Source organism: Oncorhynchus clarkii, chromosome 19 (assembly GCF_045791955.1).
Source record: "Oncorhynchus clarkii lewisi isolate Uvic-CL-2024 chromosome 19, UVic_Ocla_1.0, whole genome shotgun sequence".
NCBI classification, from domain to species: domain Eukaryota; kingdom Metazoa; phylum Chordata; class Actinopteri; order Salmoniformes; family Salmonidae; genus Oncorhynchus; species Oncorhynchus clarkii.
Genome location: NC_092165.1, coordinates 60,478,146 through 60,501,850, shown reverse-complemented (window position 1 = coordinate 60,501,850; position 23,705 = coordinate 60,478,146). Strand labels below are relative to the sequence as shown.

Genomic DNA, 23,705 nt, shown 5'->3' with positions numbered 1-23,705 from the left:
AAGTATATAAAGTAAACTGAACCATTAATTGAGGTGTTTAAAAGCAGAACCCCATATATCAGGGGGTAGATGTGCTCTAGTAGTCCACAAACAACATGCACCAATGACAGGACAGGACAGTTTCACAAAGGGTGTTGCATAGCAACAGGGTGGGATTGTACAGTGGCAAGGCCACAACATGGCCTGTTATTATAGCTGTTGCTTCACATGCAACTTTCTGAACTAGAAATATGAATTACAAGAGAATTGACGTCACAGATCTACTTCAAAACACAGACGTCACAGCAATGCTACAGGAAGTTACATTAATAAGCCAATGACAGTACTTACATCTAGTGCCACAGGAAGTTGCGTTAGCCAATGACAGCACTACATCTAGTGCCACAGGAAGTTGCATTAGCCAATGACAGCACTACTTCTGGTGCCACAAGAAGTTGCATTAGCCAATGACAGCACTACATCTAGTGCCACAGGAAGCTGCGTTAGCCAATGACAGCACTACATCTAGTGCCACAGGAAGTTGCGTTAGCCAATGACAGCACTACTTCTGGTGCCACAAGAAGTTGCGTTAGCCAATGACAGCACTACATCTAGTGCCACAGGAAGTTGCGTTAGCCAATGACAGCACTACTTCTGGTGCCACAGGAAGTTGCGTCAGCCAATGACAGCACTACTTCTGGTGCCACAGGAAGTTGCGTTAGCCAATGACAGCATTAATAAGCCAAGCACATTATTGCAGCAGGGATGGGATTCAGAAAGCAGCAGGTGCAAAGGGTCGGTAACTGGGATCATACATCCAAGTTACCTATGGGTCTGCATCTTTTCATGCATCTTCAGCGACTTGTCCTGCAGGTCTGTTAGGGCTCTGCGGAGCTTGGCGTTCTGCTTCTCGAACTCCGTGCAGCAGTCCTCCAGCTCCGACACCACTTGTATCTTAGCCTCCAGTTGGGAGTTCAGGTCCAGGAAGGACTCTTGTTCTTGTTCTGTGGTGGCGTCTTCCTCGGACTCGGCCTCCAGCTGCAGAGCCATAAGAATCTCATCCTGCCTCTCTAACTCACTGACTAGCTCAGTCAGCTTACAATTCTCCTCTCTCATCCTGGTGATCTCGTCCACCAACGCTACTTGCTGATCTTGGAAGTCTTGGATGATGTGCATCTTGCTCTCGAGGCCCACAACTCTCTTCTCCAGCCGACAGTTTTGTTCCTCAAGCTTGGCGTTTTCACAGATGCACTCCTCGTATCGGATCTGAAGCGAGGTCATATCTGAAGACGTCACCTTGATCTCGTTGACCTGAGCTTTGAAGGTGTCGTTTTCCTCTAAAGCTTGCTGATCGTTTTCTGCTGAAAGACTCTCTAGTGCATCCGACTTCTGCTGAAGCTCGGAGATCTTCTGCTGTAGCGCCAGGTTCTCCTCAGTGGCAGTGTCATACTGGCTCTGTAGCTGAGCCAGAAGACTGGCCTCGCTCTCCAACTGACTGACTTGCTCATGGAGCTCCAGGATTTCACGGATATAGTCATCTCGCTCATTCACTGCTTCTTTGCACCTCTGCTGCAGCTGAGGAATCAGTTCCACAGGCTTTTTCTCTAGATCTTGAGTTTCCTCGAAAAGACAAGCCACTTTGGTATCGTCAGTGTCATGACCTATCTCCTCTAGGGCTGAAGAGACAACCAGAGACACATAACTCTTCACTTCTTCATTAATCAGATCATCTTGAAGTTCCTCCTCTTCAGGCTTATCATCGAAAACAGTTTCTTGTACACTAGCATCATTCTGTCCAATCTTATCAGGGGAGGAGTCTTTACACTTAATCTCAGAGGGACAGACATCTCCATCAATGTCATCACTTTGAGGTTTCTCCTCTGGAATGGACATTGCTACAATGTCATCGTTAGTGTCTTCGTCCATGTTGTCCTCAGCCTGACATTGGCATTCAGACGATTGGGATTCCTCAACAAGGTCTTGGCATTCTTCTGGAATAGCAGCGACTTCACCATTGCATGCCTCAACACTGATAATGTTTTCAGGACATACCTCAATGTCTTCAGAGGTTTCAGCATTCATCCTTCCCTCGCTAGCGTTGTCATCTTGTGCTTGCTCCTCAACGGCAACAGATTCGACCACTGGGTCTTGGCCATCGTCCACAGAAGTTTCATCATCACATGTCCCATCAAAATGAAGAGTTATGGTGTCTTCAGGACATTCCTCTAACCTATTTGGAGTTTCAGGTATCATCTCCACCTCATCATCTTGTCCTTGTTCACCACAGGTTTCAGATGCGTCTACTAAGACATTCAGGTTGTCTGATGTAACAGTTATTTCTTGATCACAAACTTCTGCAATGATGTTCTCAGAAATCTCCATCTCATGAGGTGATACAGTAATAATCTCAACTTTGTCATTTGGTCCCTGCTCCATAGGGAATACATATTCTACGTCAAGGCCTTCACAGTCCTCTGGAACAACATTGTCACATGTCTCATCACTAACGGTAATGTTTTCTGAACCTACTTGTTCTTCAAGAGCTGCAGCCTCTATATGTTCCTCTCCTAGTGGTGCTATATTTACTTCATTTGATTCTCCCATTTCTTTGCCCCCTGTTATGTCTGCAGAGTCTAGAAGTTGGTTGAGCTCATTCTCGATTTCCTGAATTCTAATACTAAGCTGGTCTCTCTCGACCAGAAGCTCTCCTTTCTCATTGTCCTGCAGATCAGAGGAAGGACGGCTCTCCTTCAGCTTCAGTTCCAGGTCCGAGATGTTCTCTTGCAGCTCCAGCCTCTCAAACTGAAAGTCCACAGCTGCCTGTCTCAGGAGCTTTTCCAGTTCTTTGATCTTCAACTTCTGGTTATCATGTTCTGAGAGCAGCTCACTCATCTCCTCAAGCTGCTTCTCAGCCAAGGAGTGCCTCACCTCTAATTCAGAAAGGTTTCCCTGAAGTTCTGCCCTCTCCTGCTTGAAGTCCTCCACGGCCTGGTTAAGCAGAAGCTCGATCTCCTGGGCTTTCTTCTCAGACTTGGCCAGAAGCTCGTCTTTAGTGTCCAGGTTCTCCTGCAGCCTATTGTGAAGATCATTCAGCTGCCTACTCAGCTCAATCTCTTTGGTCTGGGCTAAACTGATGAAACTCTCCAGCTCCTTTTGGAGTTCATGGTTCTTCGCAACCAATGCACCCATCTCTTCCTTATGGACACTCTCTAGCTGCTCCCTCTCTTTCACCAGGTCCTGGGTGATGGTCTCTCGCTCTTGTTCTCTGGTTTCCTGCAGAACTCTCCTCTGCTCTTCAGCTTTCTGAAGGGCTTCCTCCGTTTCCGCATCCCATTTGGTTTTCTGCTCAGCGTGGTTGTCAGTGAGTGCCTTCAGCTCGCTCTGATAGTGCTTCTCCAGGTTGGAAACGTCGGTTTGGAAGCGCTCTGCGACAGCGTCTTGGTCGCCTGAGAACCGGGCCTCCACCTCCCTGATTTTCTGGGAAAAGTGGCTCTCTAGTTCTTTCCTGTACATGGTTAATCAGCAAGAGTTATGGACCACAGTTCCCACACCCTCAGAAATACTCACCTAAATCTACTTCCATAGCATAGCTGTAGTTACAATTGTCAAGTGGTTCACTACATTAAGTAAATATGATTAAGGTTTTCATGGACAATGCTGGGACCATTTAAGAACAGAAATCTTACACTGATTTCATAACAGTTAAGCTGTCTTACCTTTCCTCAGCGATATCCTCTCGCAGTTTGTCCAGCAGACCGCTGAGCTGTTCCCTCTCCTCGCTGTGTTTGGCACTCAGTTCCTGCACGGCCTGTCTGTGGGCCTCCTCCAGGCGCTCCTTCTCCTCCTCCATCATCTGCTCCAGCCTCTTCTCCACCTCCTCCTTCTCTCCCGCAAGCCTCTCCCTGTCCTCCTGCAGCTGTTCCTGCAGCATCACCTCATAGTCCTCCTCCAGCTGGAGTCTCTCCCTGTCCCAGTCCTCCCTGAGCCTCCTCTCCACCTCCTCCTGCTGCTCCTGCTGCTTCAGCTTCTCCTCCGCCAACCGGGTGAGGAGAGTCTCCTCCAGACACTCCTTGAGCTGAACTTGTTCCAGCTCCCACTGCTCAGTGAGCCGTATCTCCCTACTGTCCTGCTCCTTGACTAGACGTAACATCTCCTCCTCTAACACGGTCTGGAGCGACTCGTTACTCTGCTCATCCAGCTGAGCCTTCTCCCTCTCCCACTCCTCTGTGAGTCGCATCTCTAACTCCTCTCGCTCTGCCTGGAACTTCAAACTCACCTCCTCTATCCTAGCCTTCATCGCCTCCTCGTGGCTCTGCTGTAACTCCATCTTCTCCCTCTCCCACTCCTGTAACAGTTTCCTCTCCACCTTCTCCAGCTCCTCCTGTAGATTCCCCTTCTCTTCTTCCAGCCTGACCTGAAGGATGTTGTCGTGCTGCACGTCCAGCTTGTTGAGTTCCAAGGCGTGAAGTTTCCTCAGCTCCTGCATCTCTGTGTCCAAGCCCAGCTCAGCCTTCGCTTGTTGGGCCTCCAGGACTTTCAGCTGCTCCTCCAGGTCAGAAATCTGGATGCGGGACTCCAGGAGCTCCTGTCTCAGGCTGCTCACCTAATAGAATAATACATATTTGTACATTTACACTTGTTTTTTTACCAGGTACGTTGACTGAGAACACATTCTCATTTACAGCAACAACCTGAGGAATAGTTACAGTTGAAGTTGGAAGTTTACATACACCTTACACGGAACCCAAACCGGCTGCGCGCGTGCACCATCAAACATACATTTATTTTGTCCCCCCAACACCAAACGCGATCACGACACGCAGGTTAAAATATCAAAATAAACTCTGAACCAATTACATTAATTTTGGGACAGGTCGAAAAGCATTAAACATTTATGGCAATTTGCACTTGCTAGCTAATTTGTCCTATTTAGCTAGCTTGCTGTTGCTAGCTAATTTGTCCTGGGATATAAACATTGAGTTGTTATTTTTCCCTGAAATGCACATGGTCCTCTACTCCGACAATTAATCCACACATAAAACGGTCAACTGAATCGTTTCTAGTCATCTCTCCTTCTTCCAGGCAACTTTCAGAAATTAGGTGCATTACTGCCACCGACCTCGTTGTTCTTTCAGTCACCTACGTGGGTATAACCAATGAGGAGATGGCATGTGGGTACCCGCTTCTATAAACGAATGAGGAGATGGGAGAGGCAGGACTTGCAGCGCGATCTGAGTCAGAAATAGAACTGACCTCTATTTTAGCCCTTGGCAACGCAGACGTTCCTTGCCGCGCTTGAGCGTGTGGGTGCAATAATTGAATAATATAGATTTTAAAATGTATTTTGCAACGCTCACACATGCGATGCGAGCGGTGTGGTCAGCCTGTTTGCCAAATACATTTAAACTCAATTGTTCACAATTCCTGACATTTAATCCTAGTAAAAAATTCCCTGTCTTAGGTCAGTTAGGATCACCACTTTATTTTAAGAATGTGAAATGTCAGAATAATAGTAGAGAGAATGATTTATTTCAGCTTTTATTTCTTTCATCACATTCCCAGTGGGTCAGAAGTTTACATACGCTCAACTAGTATTTGGTAGCATTGCCTTGAAATTGTTTAACTTGGGTCAAACGTTTTGGGTAGCCTTGCACAAGCTTCCCACAATAAGTTGTGTGAATTTTGGACCATTCCTCCTGACAGAGCTTGTGTAACTGAGTCAGGTTTGTAGGCCTCCTTGCTCGCACACGCTTTTTCAGTTCTGCCCACAAATGTTCTATGGGATTGAGGTCAGGGCTTTGTGATGGCCACTACAATACCTTGACTTTGTTGTCCTTAAGCCATTTTGCCACAACTTTGGAAGTATGCTTGGGGTCATTGTCCATTTGGAAGACCCATTTGCGACCAATCGTTAACTTCCTAACTGATGTCTTGAGATGTTGCTTCAATATATCCACATCATTTTCATTCCTCATGAAGCCATCTATTTTGTGAAGTGCACCAGTCCCTCCTGCAGCAAAGCACCCACACAACATGATGCTACCACCCCCATGCTTCATGGTTAGGATGGTGTTCTTTGGCTTGCAAGCCTCCCCCTTTTTCCTCCAAACATAACGATGGTCATTATGGCCAAACAGTTCTATTTCTGTTACATCAGACCAAAGGACATTTCTCTAAAAAGTACGATATTTGTCCACATGTGCAGTTGCAAACCGTAGTCTGGCTTTTTTTTTATGAGCAGCCTTTCAGGTTATGTCAATATGGGACTCGTTTTTACTGTGGATATAGATACTTTTGTACCTGTTTCTTCACAATGTCATTTGCTGTTGTTCTGGGATTGATTTGCACTTTTCGCACCGAAGTAAGTTAATCTCTAGGAGACAGAACGCATCTCCTTCCTGAGCGGTATGACAGCTGCGGGGTCCCATGGTGTTTATACTTGCGTACTATTGTTTGTACAGATGAATGTGGTACCTTCAGGCGTTTGAAAATTGCTCCCAAGGATGAACCAGACTTGTGGAGGTCTACAATTTTTTTTCTAAGGTCTTGGCTGATTTCTTTTGATTTTCCCATGATGTCAAGCAAAGAGGCACTGAGTTTGAAAGTAGGCCTAGAAAAACAGCCACAGGTACACCTCCAATCGACTCAAATGATGTCAATTAGCCTATCAGAAGCTTCTAAAGCCATGACATCAATTTTCCAAGCTGTTTAAAGGCAGTCAACTTAGTGTATGTAAACTTCTGACCCACTGGAATTGTGATACACAGAATTATAAGTAAAATAATCTGTCTGTCAACAAAAATCTTGGAAAAATTACTTGTGTCATGCACAAAGTAGATGTCCTAACCGACTTGCCAAAACTATAGTTATTAACAAGACATTTGTGGAGTGGTTGAAAAATGAGTTTTAATGACTCCAACCTAAGTGTATGTAAACTTCCGACTTCAACTGTATAAGCCTACTATGCCATTTGGCAGATGCTTTAAAAAAAAGGGGACTTACTTCAGTGAGTGCTTACATTTTCATACGGTTGGCCGAGTAGGAATCGAACCCACAACCCTAGCATTGTTAGCTCCATGCCTTTATCAACTAAGCCACTCACCTCCTCCTCCTGGTGCTCCTGCTTCTCCTTCACCCCAGCCTGTCTCTGCTCTAGACCGGCCCGCTCCTCCTCAGCATTGTCTAGTTGGGCCTGAAGCGCCAGGGCTCGGTTCTGGATGATGGACATCTCCCCTCGTAGTGCCTGGAATGATTGATTTTGTTATTAAAGTGTATTGTATTTTCAGGATGCCCAGTTCACATGAACTTATAAAAACAGCGTATTCCTGACTCAAAGATTTCATTTACAGTGTGTTATAAACTGCAGTAGCAAAATAAATGATCATACATGTACACACACCTGGATCTCCTCCAGGTACTGCAGGGACAAGGCTACCTTCTGGGCCTCCAGGTCGGCTTTCTGCTCCTCCACCTTCTGGTCAAACTCACTCACCTGCAATGAGACGGGGGAAAATCCAATGTAGCTAAATCAGATCCGTCTCTGGGACAGAAAACCTGTGTGGTCCAACGGCACCCATCTAGTCAGGGTTTGACTCCGACCCACAGCCCTATGACTCTACCCCCCCCTATCATCCTTGTCTACTACTACTACGACTACGGTTGTCACGACTTCTGCTGAAGTCGGCTCCTCTCCTTGTTCGTTCAGTGTTCGACGTCACAGGCTTTCTAGCCATCGCCGCTCCATTTTCTCATTGTTCCATTTGTTTTGTCTTGTTTCATTACACACCTGGTTTTCATTCCATAATCACACTGCATGTATTTAGTCCTCTGTTCCCCTCCATGTCTTTGTGTGTAATTGTTTATTGTTGTGTGAGTATGTTCACGCGCTAGACTTTAGTATCATGTTCCGTGTTTTTTTGGGGCACTTTGATATCATTTTGTGCCTATATCTTGACCGGAATAAAAGTGTGCCTGTTAACTCTACTCTGCTCTCCTGCACCTGACTTCGCCTCCCTTACACAGCCGTAACAACGGTCCAATCTAAAATCACAAAAAAATACAAAAGGAGTGAGACTGCCCCATCTAGCTACATCAAATCTCTGAGAAGGTAAACATGGCATGGTTTAAGAATACGGTTGAAACACTGCTAGATATGAATCTGTCACCTTGCTCTCCAGCTGAGCCTGTAGCTCCTCCATCTCTCGGAGGTGCTTCTCTTTCAGCCGCTCCAGCATCATCTCTGCCTCCAGGCTCATGTTGAACAACGGCTGGCCCTCCTCTGAGCCTAGACCTGGAGACACTCAAATCAATCAAATTTATTTTATAAAGCCCCTTTTTAAAAATCCGCAGCTGTCACAAAGTGGTTTACAGATTACCAGCCTAAAAAACCCACAAAAGACTAGCCAATGCAGAAGCAGAATCCTAGCACCACCAGAGGTCTCGTCACAGTCCCCAAGTCGAGAACAGACTATGGGAGGCGCATTGCATTTGACTGGCCAGAATCACTGATCTACATATCACCTTGCATCCCAAATAACTACTCATTAGGTGATCAAGATTTTCCATCTTGCATTGCTCAAACAGATTCCCCCCTAAACACTATATTGGATGAGGATAAGATATGGGCATGAATATATTACAGTGCTACTTACCACCAGGGTCCAAGGGGCTAACATTTGGGATGGAACCTATGTTGTGCTATATTTCTGCCTCCGCATTGCTCGTTGGAGTTTTAGGCAGGGGTGTCTGTAAAGCTCGTTGGAGTTTTAGGCCGGGTGTCTGAAAAGCTCGTTGGAGTTTTAGGCGGGGTCTCTGTAAAGCCCGTTGGAGTTTTAGGCAGGGGTGTCTGTAAAGCCCGTTGGAGTTTTAGGCAGGGGTGTCTGTAAAGCCCGTTGGAGTTTTAGGCGGGGTCTCTGTAAAGCCCGTTGGAGTTTTAGGCAGGGGTGTCTGTAAAGCCCGTTGGAGTTTTAGGCAGGGGTATCTGTAAAGCCCTTTGTGAAATCTGATGTTACGAAAAGGACTTTATAAAATACATTTGATTAAATGATTTGTACGTACCTGGGTCTGACTCCATGCCAGGACTCTTACTCTCCAGGTCCTCAGAGAGAGAGGGTTTGAGACAGAGCTGAGAGGTGCGGCCCAGGTTGTGGTACTCCTGCAGCTCTGCTTGAAGCTCATCGATACGATCCTGCAGCTCCTGTCACATTCACCACAAATCAAAACAGAAAGATTAGTATCTAAAAGCAGGTAATTTATCTTTGGAAGTGCACTGTCTGAAACAGTTAACACGTTGATTTGATTTGCTCCAGTGAGAGCTATTACCTGGCACTGCACCGTGTGTGAGTGTGTGTGTGTGTGTGGGTAGAGTCCAGTGTGTGTGTGCGTGTGTGGGGGGTAGAGTCCAGTGTGTGTGTGTGTGTGGGGGGGGGGGTAGTAGAGTCCAGTGTGTGTGTGTGTGTGTGGGTAGAGTCCAGTGTGTGTGTGTGTGTGTGTGGGTAGAGTCCAGTGTGTGGGTAGAGTCCAGTGTGTGTGTGTGTGTGTTGTTTTTGCACTAACCCTTGCACTGACTCTATACACACACACACACACACACACACACACTGTTGCTACTGCATCTATCCTGTTTCCTAGTTACTTTAACCCTACCTATATGTACATAGCTACCTCAATTACCTCGTACTCCTGCACATTGACTCGGTACAGGTACTCCCTGTATATAGTCATGTTATTACCTGGTACCCCTGCACATTGACACGATACAGGTACTCCCTGTATATAGTCATGTTATTACCTGGTACCCCTGCACATTGACACGGTACAGGTACTCCCTGTATATAGTCATGTTATTACCTGGTACCCCTGCACATTGACACGATACAGGTACTCCCTGTATATAGTCATGTTATTACCTGGTACCCCTGCACATTGACACGGTACAGGTACTCCCTGTATATAGTCATGTTATTACCTGGTACCCCTGCACATTGACTCGGTACAGGTACTCCCTGTATATAGTCATGTTATTACCTGGTACCCCTGCACATTGACTCGGTACAGGTACTCCCTGTATATAGTCATGTTATTACCTGGTACCCCTGCACATTGACTCGGTACAGGTACTCCCTGTATATAGTCATGTTATTACCTGGTACCCCTGCACATTGACTCGGTACAGGTACTCCCTGTATATAGTCATGTTATTACCTGGTACCCCTGCACATTGACTCGGTACAGGTACTCCCTGTATATAGTCATGTTATTACCTGGTACCCCTGCACATTGACTCTGATAGACTCTGTTATTTTTACTCATTATTCACAGTGTATTTATTCCTCGTCACTATTTCCAATTTCATGAAATAAATAAAAAATCTTTACCTGCATTGTTTACCAAACATTTCCATGTTAGTCTACACCTGTTGTTTACCAAACATTTCACTGTTAAGTCTACACCTGTTGTTTACCAAACATTTCACTGTTAGTCTACACCTGTTGTTTACCAAACATTTCCATGTTAGTCTACACCTGTTGTTTACCAAACATTTCACTGTTAGTCTACACCTGTTGTTTACCAAACATTTCACTGTTAAGTCTACACCTGTTGTTTACCAAACATTTCACTGTTAAGTCTACACCTGTTGTTTACCAAACATTTCACTGTTAAGTCTACACCTGTTGTTTACCAAACATTTCCATGTTAGTCTACACCTGTTGTTTACCAAACATTTCACTGTTAGTCTACACCTGTTGTTTACCAAACATTTCACTGTTAAGTCTACACCTGTTGTTTACCAAACATTTCCATGTTAGTCTACACCTGTTGTTTACCAAACATTTCACTGTTAAGTCTACACCTGTTGTTTACCAAACATTTCACTGTTAGTCTACACCTGTTGTTTACCAAACATTTCCATGTTAGTCTACACCTGTTGTTTACCAAGCATTTCCATGTTAGTCTACACCTGTTGTTTACCAAACATTTCACTGTTAGTCTACACCTGTTGTTTACCAAACATTTCACTGTTAGTCTACACCTGTTGTTTACCAAACATTTCACTGTTAGTCTACACCTGTTGTTTACCAAACATTTCACTGTTAAGTCTACACCTGTTGTTTACCAAACATTTCCATGTTAGTCTACACCTGTTGTTTACCAAACATTTCACTGTTAAGTCTACACCTGTTGTTTACCAAACATTTCACTGTTAGTCTACACCTGTTGTTTACCAAACATTTCCATGTTAGTCTACACCTGTTGTTTACCAAGCATTTCCATGTTAGTCTACACCTGTTGTTTACCAAACATTTCACTGTTAGTCTACACCTGTTGTTTACCAAACATTTCACTGTTAGTCTACACCTGTTGTTTACCAAACATTTCACTGTTAGTCTACACCTGTTGTTTACCAAACATTTCACTGTTAGTCTACACCTGTTGTTTACCAAACATTTCACTGTTAGTCTACACCTGTTGTTTACCAAACATTTCCATGTTAGTCTACACCTGTTGTTTACCAAACATTTCACTGTTAGTCTACACCTGTTGTTTACCAAACATTTCCATGTTAGTCTACACCTGTTGTTTACCAAACATTTCACTGTTAGTCTACACCTGTTGTTTACCAAACATTTCACTGTTAGTCTACACCTGTTGTTTACCAAACATTTCCATGTTAGTCTACACCTGTTGTTTACCAAACATTTCACTGTTAGTCTACACCTGTTGTTTACCAAACATTTCCATGTTAGTCTACACCTGTTGTTTACCAAGCATTTCCATGTTAGTCTACACCTGTTGTTTACCAAACATTTCACTGTTAGTCTACACCTGTTGTTTACCAAGCATTTCACTGTTAGTCTACACCTGTTGTTTACCAAGCATTTCCATGTTAGTCTACACCTGTTGTTTACAAAACATTTCACTGTTAGTCTACACCTGTTGTTTACCAAGCATTTCCATGTTAGTCTACACCTGTTGTTTACCAAACATTTCACTGTTAGTCTACACCTGTTGTTTACCAAACATTTCCATGTTAGTCTACACCTGTTGTTTACCAAACATTTCCATGTTAGTCTACACCTGTTGTTTACCAAACATTTCACTGTTAGTCTACACCTGTTGTTTACCAAACATTTCACTGTTAGTCTACACCTGTTGTTTACAAAGCATTTCCATGTTAGTCTACACCTGTTGTTTACCAAACATTTCACTGTTAGTCTACACCTGTTGTTTACCAAACATTTCACTGTTAAGTCTACACCTGTTGTTTACCAAACATTTCACTGTTAGTCTACACCTGTTGTTTACCAAACATTTCACTGTTAGTCTACACCTGTTGTTTACCAAACATTTCCATGTTAGTCTACACCTGTTGTTTACCAAACATTTCACTGTTAGTCTACACCTGTTGTTTACCAAACATTTCACTGTTAGTCTACACCTGTTGTTTACCAAACATTTCACTGTTAGTCTACACCTGTTGTTTACCAAACATTTCACTGTTAGTCTACACCTGTTGTTTACCAAACATTTCACTGTTAGTCTACACCTGTTGTTTACCAAACATTTCCATGTTAGTCTACACCTGTTGTTTACCAAGCATTTCCATGTTAGTCTACACCTGTTGTTTACCAAACATTTCACTGTTAGTCTACACCTGTTGTTTACCAAACATTTCACTGTTAGTCTACACCTGTTGTTTACCAAACATTTCACTGTTAGTCTACACCTGTTGTTTACCAAACATTTCACTGTTAGTCTACACCTGTTGTTTACCAAACATTTCACTGTTAGTCTACACCTGTTGTTTACCAAACATTTCCATGTTAGTCTACACCTGTTGTTTACCAAACATTTCACTGTTAGTCTACACCTGTTGTTTACCAAACATTTCCATGTTAGTCTACACCTGTTGTTTACCAAACATTTCACTGTTAGTCTACACCTGTTGTTTACCAAGCATTTCCATGTTATCTACACCTGTTGTTTACCAAACATTTCACTGTTAGTCTACACCTGTTGTTTACCAAGCATTTCACTGTTAGTCTACACCTGTTGTTTACCAAGCATTTCCATGTTAGTCTACACCTGTTGTTTACAAAACATTTCACTGTTAGTCTACACCTGTTGTTTACCAAGCATTTCCATGTTAGTCTACACCTGTTGTTTACCAAACATTTCACTGTTAGTCTACACCTGTTGTTTACCAAACATTTCCATGTTAGTCTACACCTGTTGTTTACCAAACATTTCCATGTTAGTCTACACCTGTTGTTTACCAAACATTTCACTGTTAGTCTACACCTGTTGTTTACCAAACATTTCACTGTTAGTCTACACCTGTTGTTTACCAAACATTTCACTGTTAGTCTACACCTGTTGTTTACAAAGCATTTCCATGTTGGTCTACACCTGTTGTTTACCAAACATTTCACTGTTAGTCTACACCTGTTGTTTACCAAACATTTCACTGTTAAGTCTACACCTGTTGTTTACCAAACATTTCACTGTTAGTCTACACCTGTTGTTTACCAAACATTTCACTGTTAGTCTACACCTGTTGTTTACCAAACATTTCCATGTTAGTCTACACCTGTTGTTTACCAAACATTTCACTGTTAGTCTACACCTGTTGTTTACCAAACATTTCCATGTTAGTCTACACCTGTTGTTTACCAAACATTTCACTGTTAAGTCTACACCTGTTGTTTACCAAACATTTCACTGTTAGTCTACACCTGTTGTTTACCAAACATTTCCATGTTAGTCTACACCTGTTGTTTACCAAGCATTTCCATGTTAGTCTACACCTGTTGTTTACCAAACATTTCACTGTTAGTCTACACCTGTTGTTTACCAAACATTTCACTGTTAGTCTACACCTGTTGTTTACCAAACATTTCACTGTTAGTCTACACCTGTTGTTTACCAAACATTTCACTGTTAGTCTACACCTGTTGTTTACCAAACATTTCACTGTTAGTCTACACCTGTTGTTTACCAAACATTTCCATGTTAGTCTACACCTGTTGTTTACCAAACATTTCACTGTTAGTCTACACCTGTTGTTTACCAAACATTTCCATGTTAGTCTACACCTGTTGTTTACCAAACATTTCACTGTTAGTCTACACCTGTTGTTTACCAAACATTTCACTGTTAGTCTACACCTGTTGTTTACCAAACATTTCCATGTTAGTCTACACCTGTTGTTTACCAAACATTTCACTGTTAGTCTACACCTGTTGTTTACCAAACATTTCCATGTTAGTCTACACCTGTTGTTTACCAAGCATTTCCATGTTAGTCTACACCTGTTGTTTACCAAACATTTCACTGTTAGTCTACACCTGTTGTTTACCAAGCATTTCACTGTTAGTCTACACCTGTTGTTTACCAAGCATTTCCATGTTAGTCTACACCTGTTGTTTACAAAACATTTCACTGTTAGTCTACACCTGTTGTTTACCAAGCATTTCCATGTTAGTCTACACCTGTTGTTTACCAAACATTTCACTGTTAGTCTACACCTGTTGTTTACCAAACATTTCCATGTTAGTCTACACCTGTTGTTTACCAAACATTTCCATGTTAGTCTACACCTGTTGTTTACCAAACATTTCACTGTTAGTCTACACCTGTTGTTTACCAAACATTTCACTGTTAGTCTACACCTGTTGTTTACAAAGCATTTCCATGTTAGTCTACACCTGTTGTTTACCAAACATTTCACTGTTAGTCTACACCTGTTGTTTACCAAACATTTCACTGTTAAGTCTACACCTGTTGTTTACCAAACATTTCACTGTTAGTCTACACCTGTTGTTTACCAAACATTTCACTGTTAGTCTACACCTGTTGTTTACCAAACATTTCCATGTTAGTCTACACCTGTTGTTTACCAAACATTTCACTGTTAGTCTACACCTGTTGTTTACCAAACATTTCACTGTTAGTCTACACCTGTTGTTTACCAAACATTTCACTGTTAGTCTACACCTGTTGTTTACCAAACATTTCCATGTTAGTCTACACCTGTTGTTTACCAAACATTTCCATGTTAGTCTACACCTGTTGTTTACCAAGCATTTCCATGTTAGTCTACACCTGTTGTTTACCAAACATTTCACTGTTAGTCTACACCTGTTGTTTACCAAACATTTCACTGTTAGTCTACACCTGTTGTTTACCAAACATTTCACTGTTAGTCTACACCTGTTGTTTACCAAACATTTCACTGTTAGTCTACACCTGTTGTTTACCAAACATTTCACTGTTAGTCTACACCTGTTGTTTACCAAACATTTCCATGTTAGTCTACACCTGTTGTTTACCAAACATTTCCATGTTAGTCTACACCTGTTGTTTACCAAACATTTCACTGTTAGTCTACACCTGTTGTTTACCAAACATTTCACTGTTAGTCTACACCTGTTGTTTACCAAACATTTCACTGTTAGTCTACACCTGTTGTTTACAAAGCATTTCCATGTTGGTCTACACCTGTTGTTTACCAAACATTTCACTGTTAGTCTACACCTGTTGTTTACCAAACATTTCACTGTTAAGTCTACACCTGTTGTTTACCAAACATTTCACTGTTAGTCTACACCTGTTGTTTACCAAACATTTCACTGTTAGTCTACACCTGTTGTTTACCAAACATTTCCATGTTAGTCTACACCTGTTGTTTACCAAACATTTCACTGTTAGTCTACACCTGTTGTTTACCAAACATTTCACTGTTAGTCTACACCTGTTGTTTACCAAACATTTCACTGTTAGTCTACACCTGTTGTTTACCAAACATTTCACTGTTAGTCTACACCTGTTGTTTACCAAACATTTCACTGTTAGTCTACACCTGTTGTTTACCAAACATTTCACTGTTAGTCTACACCTGTTGTTTACCAAACATTTCACTGTTAGTCTACACCTGTTGTTTACCAAACATTTCACTGTTAGTCTACACCTGTTGTTTACCAAACATTTCACTGTTAGTCTACACCTGTTGTTTACCAAACATTTCACTGTTAAGTCTACACCTGTTGTTTACCAAACATTTCACTGTTAGTCTACACCTGTTGTTTACCAAACATTTCACTGTTAGTCTACACCTGTTGTTTACCAAACATTTCCATGTTAGTCTACACCTGTTGTTTACCAAACATTTCCATGTTAGTCTACACCTGTTGTTTACCAAGCATTTCCATGTTAGTCTACACCTGTTGTTTACCAAACATTTCACTGTTAGTCTACACCTGTTGTTTACCAAACATTTCACTGTTAGTCTACACCTGTTGTTTACCAAACATTTCACTGTTAGTCTACACCTGTTGTTTACCAAACATTTCACTGTTAGTCTACACCTGTTGTTTACCAAACATTTCACTGTTAAGTCTACACCTGTTGTTTACCAAACATTTCACTGTTAGTCTACACCTGTTGTTTACCAAACATTTCACTGTTAGTCTACACCTGTTGTTTACCAAACATTTCCATGTTAGTCTACACCTGTTGTTTACCAAACATTTCCATGTTAGTCTACACCTGTTGTTTACAAACATTTCCATGTTAGTCTACACCTGTTGTTTACCAAACATTTCCATGTTAGTCTACACCTGTTGTTTACCAAACATTTCCATGTTAGTCTACACCTGTTGTTTACCAAGCATTTCCATGTTAGTCTACACCTGTTGTTTACCAAGCATTTCCATGTTAGTCTACACCTGTTGTTTACAAAGCATTTCCATGTTAGTCTACACCTGTTGTTTACAAAGCATTTCCATGTTAGTCTACACCTGTTGTTTACAAAGCATTTCCATGTTAGTCTACACCTGTTGTTTACAAAGCATTTCCATGTTAGTCTACACCTGTTGTTTACAAAGCATTTCCATGTTAGTCTACACCTGTTGTTTACAAAGCATTTCCATGTTAGTCTACACCTGTTGTTTACAAAGCATTTCCATGTTAGTCTACACCTGTTGTTTACAAAGCATTTCCATGTTAGTCTACACCTGTTGTTTACAAAGCATTTCCATGTTAGTCTACACCTGTTGTTTACAAAGCATTTCCATGTTAGTCTACACCTGTTGTTTACAAAGCATTTCCATGTTAGTCTACACCTGTTGTTTACAAAGCATTTCCATGTTAGTCTACACCTGTTGTTTACCAAACATTTCACTGTTAGTCTACACCTGTTGTTTACCAAACATTTCACTGTTAGTCTACACCTGTTGTTTACCAAACATTTCACTGTTAGTCTACACCTGTTGTTTACAAAGCATTTCCATGTTAGTCTACACCTGTTGTTTACCAAACATTTCACTGTTAGTCTACACCTGTTGTTTACCAAACATTTCACTGTTAGTCTACACCTGTTGTTTACCAAACATTTCACTGTTAAGTCTACACCTGTTGTTTACCAAGCATGTGACGAATTCGATTTGGTGTGTGTTTCCAGTAAGCGTTCTCACCCGACACTGTTCCTCATAGCTACTGCGTAGCCGTCTGAGACTCTCCTCCTGTAGGAAGAACTCAGCACTGCCCAGGTCCAGATCCCCAAACTGAGCAAACAGAACCAACACCAAGGGAGTTTCTTAGGGACAGATACTTATACTTCAGATAAATTCTCATTCATATATCAAATCAAATGTATTTATATAGCCCTTCTTACATCCGCTGATACCTCAAAGTGGTGTACAGAAACCCAGACTAAAAACCCAGAAAACAGCAAGCAATGCAGGTGTAGAAGCACCTGCATAGCAATTAGCCAGTACTGAATCTCTCCAGATTATTGCTGATGAACAGCAGAGTATAGCACCTAAATATGACATGAGATTAATGTGGATTATTACATATTGCTGATCAGAAGACGCTAGCCTGGAAAACGTGTTCTTTTACACTTTGGTTTTTGTCTGAAAGTGAATATATTGATACTGTGGAAGAGAATGGTCTTTCACCTTTTCCGTCAGGATGTTGTCCAGGTTCCTCTGCAGTTTGCTGACCTGGTTTTCTGCCTCTACCAGTTTCTCAGTGCTGTCCAGCAGCTCCATCTCCAGACGCCTACTCTCCTGAGGGTTTTAAAGTTAGAGTTGGGGGTTTAGAGTTACGGTTAGGGTTAGTTAGTGTTGGAGGATAAAGGTGGAGTTAAGGTTAGGGTTAGTTAGGGTTGGAGGTTAAAGTTGGAGTTAAGGTTAGGGTTAGTTAGGGTTGGAGGTTAAAGTTGGGTTTGGGGTTTAAAGTTAAAGTTAGGGTTTGAGGTTAGAGTTGGGGTTAGGGTTTAAAGTTGGGGTTTAGAGTTGGAGGTTAGAGTTGGGGTTAGGGTTTAAAGTTGGGGTTAGGGTTTAAAGTTGGAGGTAGGGTTGGGGGTTAGAGTTGGAGGTTAAAGTTGGAGGTAGGGTTTAAAGTTGGAGGTAGGGTTGGGGGTTAGAGTTGGAGGTTAAAGTTTGAGGTAGGGTTGGGGGTTAGAGTTGGAGTTGGGTTTGGAGGTTAAAGTTGGAGTTTAGGGTTTGAGGTTAAAGTTGGAGGTAGGGTTTAAAGTTGGGGTTAGGGTTTAAAGTTGGGGTTTAGAGTTGGAGGTTAGGGTTGGGGTTAGAGATGGAGGTTAGAGATGGAGTTAAGAGTTGGAGGTAGGGTTGGAATTGACAGTGAGTGAAAGGTGGTCTGTGTTGGTTACCTTGACAGTGAGTGAGAGGTGGTCTGTGTTAGTTACCTTGACAGTGAGTGAGAGGTGGTCTCTGAGGAAGGTCTCGTCGTCTCTGAGCTTCTCCATCTCTGCCTCTAGTTTCTCTCTCTGCTGACCAGTCTGCTGCTGAATCTGGTCCATCTCTTTAATGAGCTCTGACCGGACAGACACCAGCTTCTCCCTGTGTTCCTGCTCCAGCTTCCTACAATACACACACACACATGCGCACACACGCACGCACACGCACACACACACACACAACCGACTCAATTAAATTTGATTAAATGCAATTTATCCCCTCTGTTTTTCCCAGAGGCAATTGTTAGTTTACAAGTAACATCCTACAGACATCAATGACTGGAGAGACAAGGTCACAGGCCCATAGAAGGGGAAGGTCACAGGCCCATAGAAGGGGAAGGTCACAGGCCAATAGAAGGGGAAGGTCACAGGCCCATAGAAGGGGAAGGTCACAGGCCCAAAGAAGGGGAAGGTCACAGGCCCATAGAACAGAGGAAGGTCACAGGCCCATAGAACAGAGGAAGGTCACATGCCCATAGAAGGGGAAGGTCACAGGCCCATAGAAGGGGAAGGCAACAGGCCCATAGAAGGGGTAGGTCACAGGCCCAAAGAAGGGGAAGGTCACAGGCCCATAGAACAGAGGAAGGTCACAGGCCCATAGAAGGGGAAGGTCACAGGCCCATAGAAGGGGAAGGTCACAGGCCCATAGAACAGAGGAAGGTCACATGCCCATAGAAGGGGAAGGTCACATGTCCATAGAACAGAGGAACGTCACAGGCCCATAGAAGGGGAAGGTCACAGGCCAATAGAAGGGGAAGGTCACAGGCCCATTGAAGGGGAAGGTCACATGCCCATAGAAGGGGAAGGTCACAAGCCCATAGAAGGGGAAGGTCACAGGCCCATAGAACAGAGGAAGGTCACAGGCCCATAGAAGGGGAAGGTCACATGCTCATAGAAGGGGAAGGTCACAGGCCCATAAAAGGGGAAGGTCACAGGCCCACAGAGGGGGAAGGTCACAGGCCCATAGAACAGAGGAAGGTCACAGGCCCATAGAACAGAGGAAGGTCACAGGCCCATAGAAGGGGAAGGTCACAAGCCCATAGAAGGGGAAGGTCACGGACCCATAGAAGGGGAAGGTCACAGGCCCATAGAACAGAGGAAGGTCACAGGCCCATAGAACAGAGGAAGGTCACAGGCCCATAGAAGGGGAAGGTCACATGCCCATAGAAGGGGAAGGTCACATGTCCATAGAACAGAGGAACGTCACAGGCCGATAGAACAGAGGAAGGTCACAGGCCCATAGAACAGCGGAAGGTCACAGGCCCATAGAAGGGGAAGGTCACAGGCCTATAGAACAGAGGAAGGTCACAGGCCTAAAGAACAGAGGAAGGTCACGGGCCTATAGAACGGAGGAAGGTCACAGGCCTATAGAACAGAGGGCGGTCACAGGCCCATAGAAGGGGAAGGTCACAGGCCCATAGAAGGGGAAGGTCACATGTCCACAGAGCAGATTAAGGTCACAGGCCCATAGAAGGGGAAGGTCACAGGCCTATAGAAGGGGAAGGTCACAGGCCCATAGAAGGGGAAGGTCACAGGCAGAAAAGTGAGGGAATAGAAGGGAAAAAAGGAGGGAAAGACGAGGTGATGAGGTCATTCATGTGTTCGATGGCAGAGTGATGCTGTGTGTGTGTTACATCAGGTTGAGGTCATTCAGGCGTTCGATGACAGAGTGATGCTGTGTGTGTGTTACCTCAGGTTGAGGTCATTCATATGTTCGATGGCAGAGTGATGCTGTGTGTGTGTTACCTCAGGTTGAGGTCATTCATATGTTCGATGGCAGAGTGATGCTGTGTGTGTGTGTGTGTTACCTCAGGTTGAGGTCATTCATGTGTTCGATGGCAGAGTGATGCTGTGTGTGTGTTACCTCAGGTTGAGGTCCTTCATGCGTTTGATGGCAGAGTGATGTGTGTGTTACCTCAGGTTGAGGTCATTCATGTGTTCGATGGCAGAGTGATGCTCGTCCACCTCAGAAGCCAGCTGGGTTTTTAACTTCTCTGCTTTGTCCAGGTCAGAACGAGTCTTCTCTTTCTCTCGGAGCTCCCGATCTACACGTTCACTGAAGAACAATCAGCCGGTTAATCAAATATTTGATTATATTATGAATGATACGCACAGACGAGACAGGCTGTAGCAACGCTACGAAAAGAGAAAGCGCGTGTTACGGTCACTCTACTACCGCTCCTGCCCCTCCGGCGTTCGGCGTTGCCGGTTTACCGACCACCGGTCCTGGGATCCATCATTACGCACACCTGGCATCAATCATTACGCGTATCGTGAGGCACACCTGGACTCCCATTACCTCACTTATTACCTCCCCTCTTACCCAGTCACTACTGGTCTTAAAGTTGGCCAGTAGGTACTGATATCAGCCTTAAAGCTGGCCAGTAGGTTTTTGATCTCAGCCTTAAAGTTGGCCAGTAGGTACTGATATCAGCCTTAAAACTGGCTAGTAGGTACTGATATTAGCCTTAAATCTGTCCAGTAGGTACTGATCTCAGCCTTAAAGTTGGCCAGTAGGTACTGATATCAGCCTTAAAACTGGCCAGTAGGTTTTTGATCTCAGCCTTAAAGTTGGCCAGTAGGTACTGATCTCAGCCTTAAAGCTGGCTAGTAGGTACTGATATTAGCCTTAAATCTGTCCAGTAGGTACTGATCTCAGCCTTAAAGCTGGCCAGTAGGTATCTGATCTCAGCCTTAAAGCTGGCCAGTAGGTACTGATCTCAGCCTTAAAGCTGGCCAGTAGGTATCTGATCTCAGCCTTAAAACTGGCCAGTAGGTTTCTGATCTCAGCCTTAAAGCTGGCCAGTAGGTATCTGATCTGAGCCTTAAAGCTGGCCAGTAGGTATCTCCTCATACTCACAGTAGGTATCTAATCTCAGCCTTAAAGCTGGCCAGTAGGTATCTCCTCATACTCACAGTAGGTATCTGATCTCAGCCTTAAAGCTGGCCAGTGCAGCCTGGTGGATCCCATTCTTAGTGACGAGGAGCTCGTTCTCCAGAGCCACAGTCAGCTCCCTGAGGTTCACTTTACCTTCCAGGTCAAAATCCAAGGCCTACAACACAAACATAGACAGACACATACACAGTGTCAACATCTCAAGCCTCCCTCCCTCTCTACCTCCCTCTCTACCTTTCTCTCTACTTCCCTCCCTCCCTCTCTACCTCCCTCCCTCCCCCTCTGTACCTCCCTCCCTCTCTACCTCCCTCCCTCCCCTTCTCTACCTCCCTCCCTCTCTCTCTACCTCCCTCCCTCTCTCTCTACCTCCCTCCCCCCTCTCTACCTCCCTCCCTCTCTCTCTACCTTTCTCTCTACCTCCCCACCTCCCTCTCTACCTCCCTCCCTACCTTTCTCTCTACCTCCCTACCCCATCTCTACCTCCATCCCTCTCTCTCTACCTTTCTCTCTACCTCCCTCCCTCTCTCTCTCTACCTCCCTCCCCCCTCTCTACTTTTCTCTCTACCTCAACCCCCCCTCTCTACCTCCCTCCCTCTCTCTCTACCTCCCTCCCTCCCTCTCTACCTCCCTCCCTCTCTCTCTACCTTTCTCTCTACCTCCCTCCCTCTTTCTACCTCCCTCCCTCTCTACCGTTCTACCTCCCTACTTCCAGAATGAGAGGTAACATGTTATCACCTGTAGAATCTCTGGGCTGTTCTCGATGCCCTCCTCCATCCAGACATCCAGGATGTCCTCAGCAGGAGCGGACCCTGTCCCATCGTCCAGAGTGGAGAACAGACGCGTCCCGATGGTGCTCGTCATAGCGCTGGTTCTACGGCCCGTCTCATCGAATGGCTGCAAGGAGAGATGGGGAACACCTCATAAATATGACCAGATACTATAGCAAGATACTGTATGTGTACTTGTCATTGCATTGGTGTGTGGCAGTATCTATTTTAATTGTCTAATACATGCATTCATTCACTTGTTAGTACATTCATTCAATAATTGATTCATTAATTTGTTAGTACATTCATTCAATAATTGATTCATTCATTTGTTAGTACATTCATTCAATCCTTCATCCATCCATTTGTTAATTCAAGAGTGACTCTAAATAGGAAATATTGTAACGCCGTTCCCAGCATGTTAAAAAAAAAATTGTAAATCAGGAGTTTGGAAAAAAATCACTAAAACGTGGTACCGATGTCTAGCTTTGACATGAGAACTAGACCTAAAATGGTGAGCTTCACTGTACCTGTGAGGAGTGTAGTCTTTTGAGCTGTCTGTAAGGTGTGGAGGCAGACGGGGTGGGGGGCTTGGCATGGTTCAGAACCCAGGAAGTAAACGCCTGAACGCTCATGACCTCATCACCACTTAGAACCTGGAGGACATCCTCCGTCACCTGGAGACAAAAAATAAACAACAATCAGAAACATTTCCCAGCATCTACTCAGACTCTCAGACCTCCACTTGGGGTTATGTCCAAAATAGGCCATCATTGAAAATAAGAATTTGTTCTTAACTGACTTGCCTAGTTAAATAAAGGTAAAATAAAATAAAAATTGCAGATCGGCAAACATGGAAGGATTAGGGCCAAGAGGATGGGATGAGGAGTAAATTGGGACCAGCTGAGCCCAAAATGAACTTTGGTTGAATCCAAAATGGCACCCTATTCCACACTATAAAGATAAGGGTACCATTACAGACTCTTTCCTCACCTCCAGGCCCAGGTGGTCACAGAGAGCCAGTAGCTCATGGTGGCTGGCACATCCATCCCAGGGCATGGCCAGCTCCTCGCAGGCCTCCCGAAACCTCTCCTCCTGGTGGTCTGAGAGGGGTGTGATAGAGCCCCGTGGGGTAGAGGGTTCATCAGGGTTCCACAGGTGCAGCTGGCCTACACACACACACACACAATGATAAGACTTGACTTAAGACCCTGGCTCCCTGAGACTCTTTCCTGAGCATAGGCGTTGAATGTCCTCCATCTCACTCCTATGATCAGGATCAGTTCTACTTTGTTTTTAT

The 23,705-nt window shown here is 43.9% G+C and overlaps 1 protein-coding gene across 1 annotated transcript in view; it reads right to left on the bottom strand.

Moving 5' to 3' along the window:
- Positions 1-23,705, bottom strand: part of LOC139375445 (ninein (GSK3B interacting protein)) — a 99,416-nt gene that overhangs the window by 22,464 nt on the left and 53,247 nt on the right. Inside the window, exons 6-19 of the mRNA XM_071117235.1 lie at positions 23,399-23,574; positions 22,936-23,082; positions 22,374-22,532; positions 21,659-21,795; positions 20,658-20,798; positions 18,692-18,866; positions 17,940-18,050; positions 17,454-17,543; positions 9,037-9,175; positions 8,145-8,269; positions 7,379-7,471; positions 7,082-7,222; positions 3,696-4,582; positions 806-3,484 (exon numbers count right to left, since the gene is read on the bottom strand). Coding sequence (XP_070973336.1) covers positions 806-3,484; positions 3,696-4,582; positions 7,082-7,222; positions 7,379-7,471; positions 8,145-8,269; positions 9,037-9,175; positions 17,454-17,543; positions 17,940-18,050; positions 18,692-18,866; positions 20,658-20,798; positions 21,659-21,795; positions 22,374-22,532; positions 22,936-23,082; positions 23,399-23,574 — 5,200 coding nt within the window. The remainder of the gene's footprint in view (positions 1-805; positions 3,485-3,695; positions 4,583-7,081; positions 7,223-7,378; positions 7,472-8,144; positions 8,270-9,036; positions 9,176-17,453; positions 17,544-17,939; positions 18,051-18,691; positions 18,867-20,657; positions 20,799-21,658; positions 21,796-22,373; positions 22,533-22,935; positions 23,083-23,398; positions 23,575-23,705) is intronic.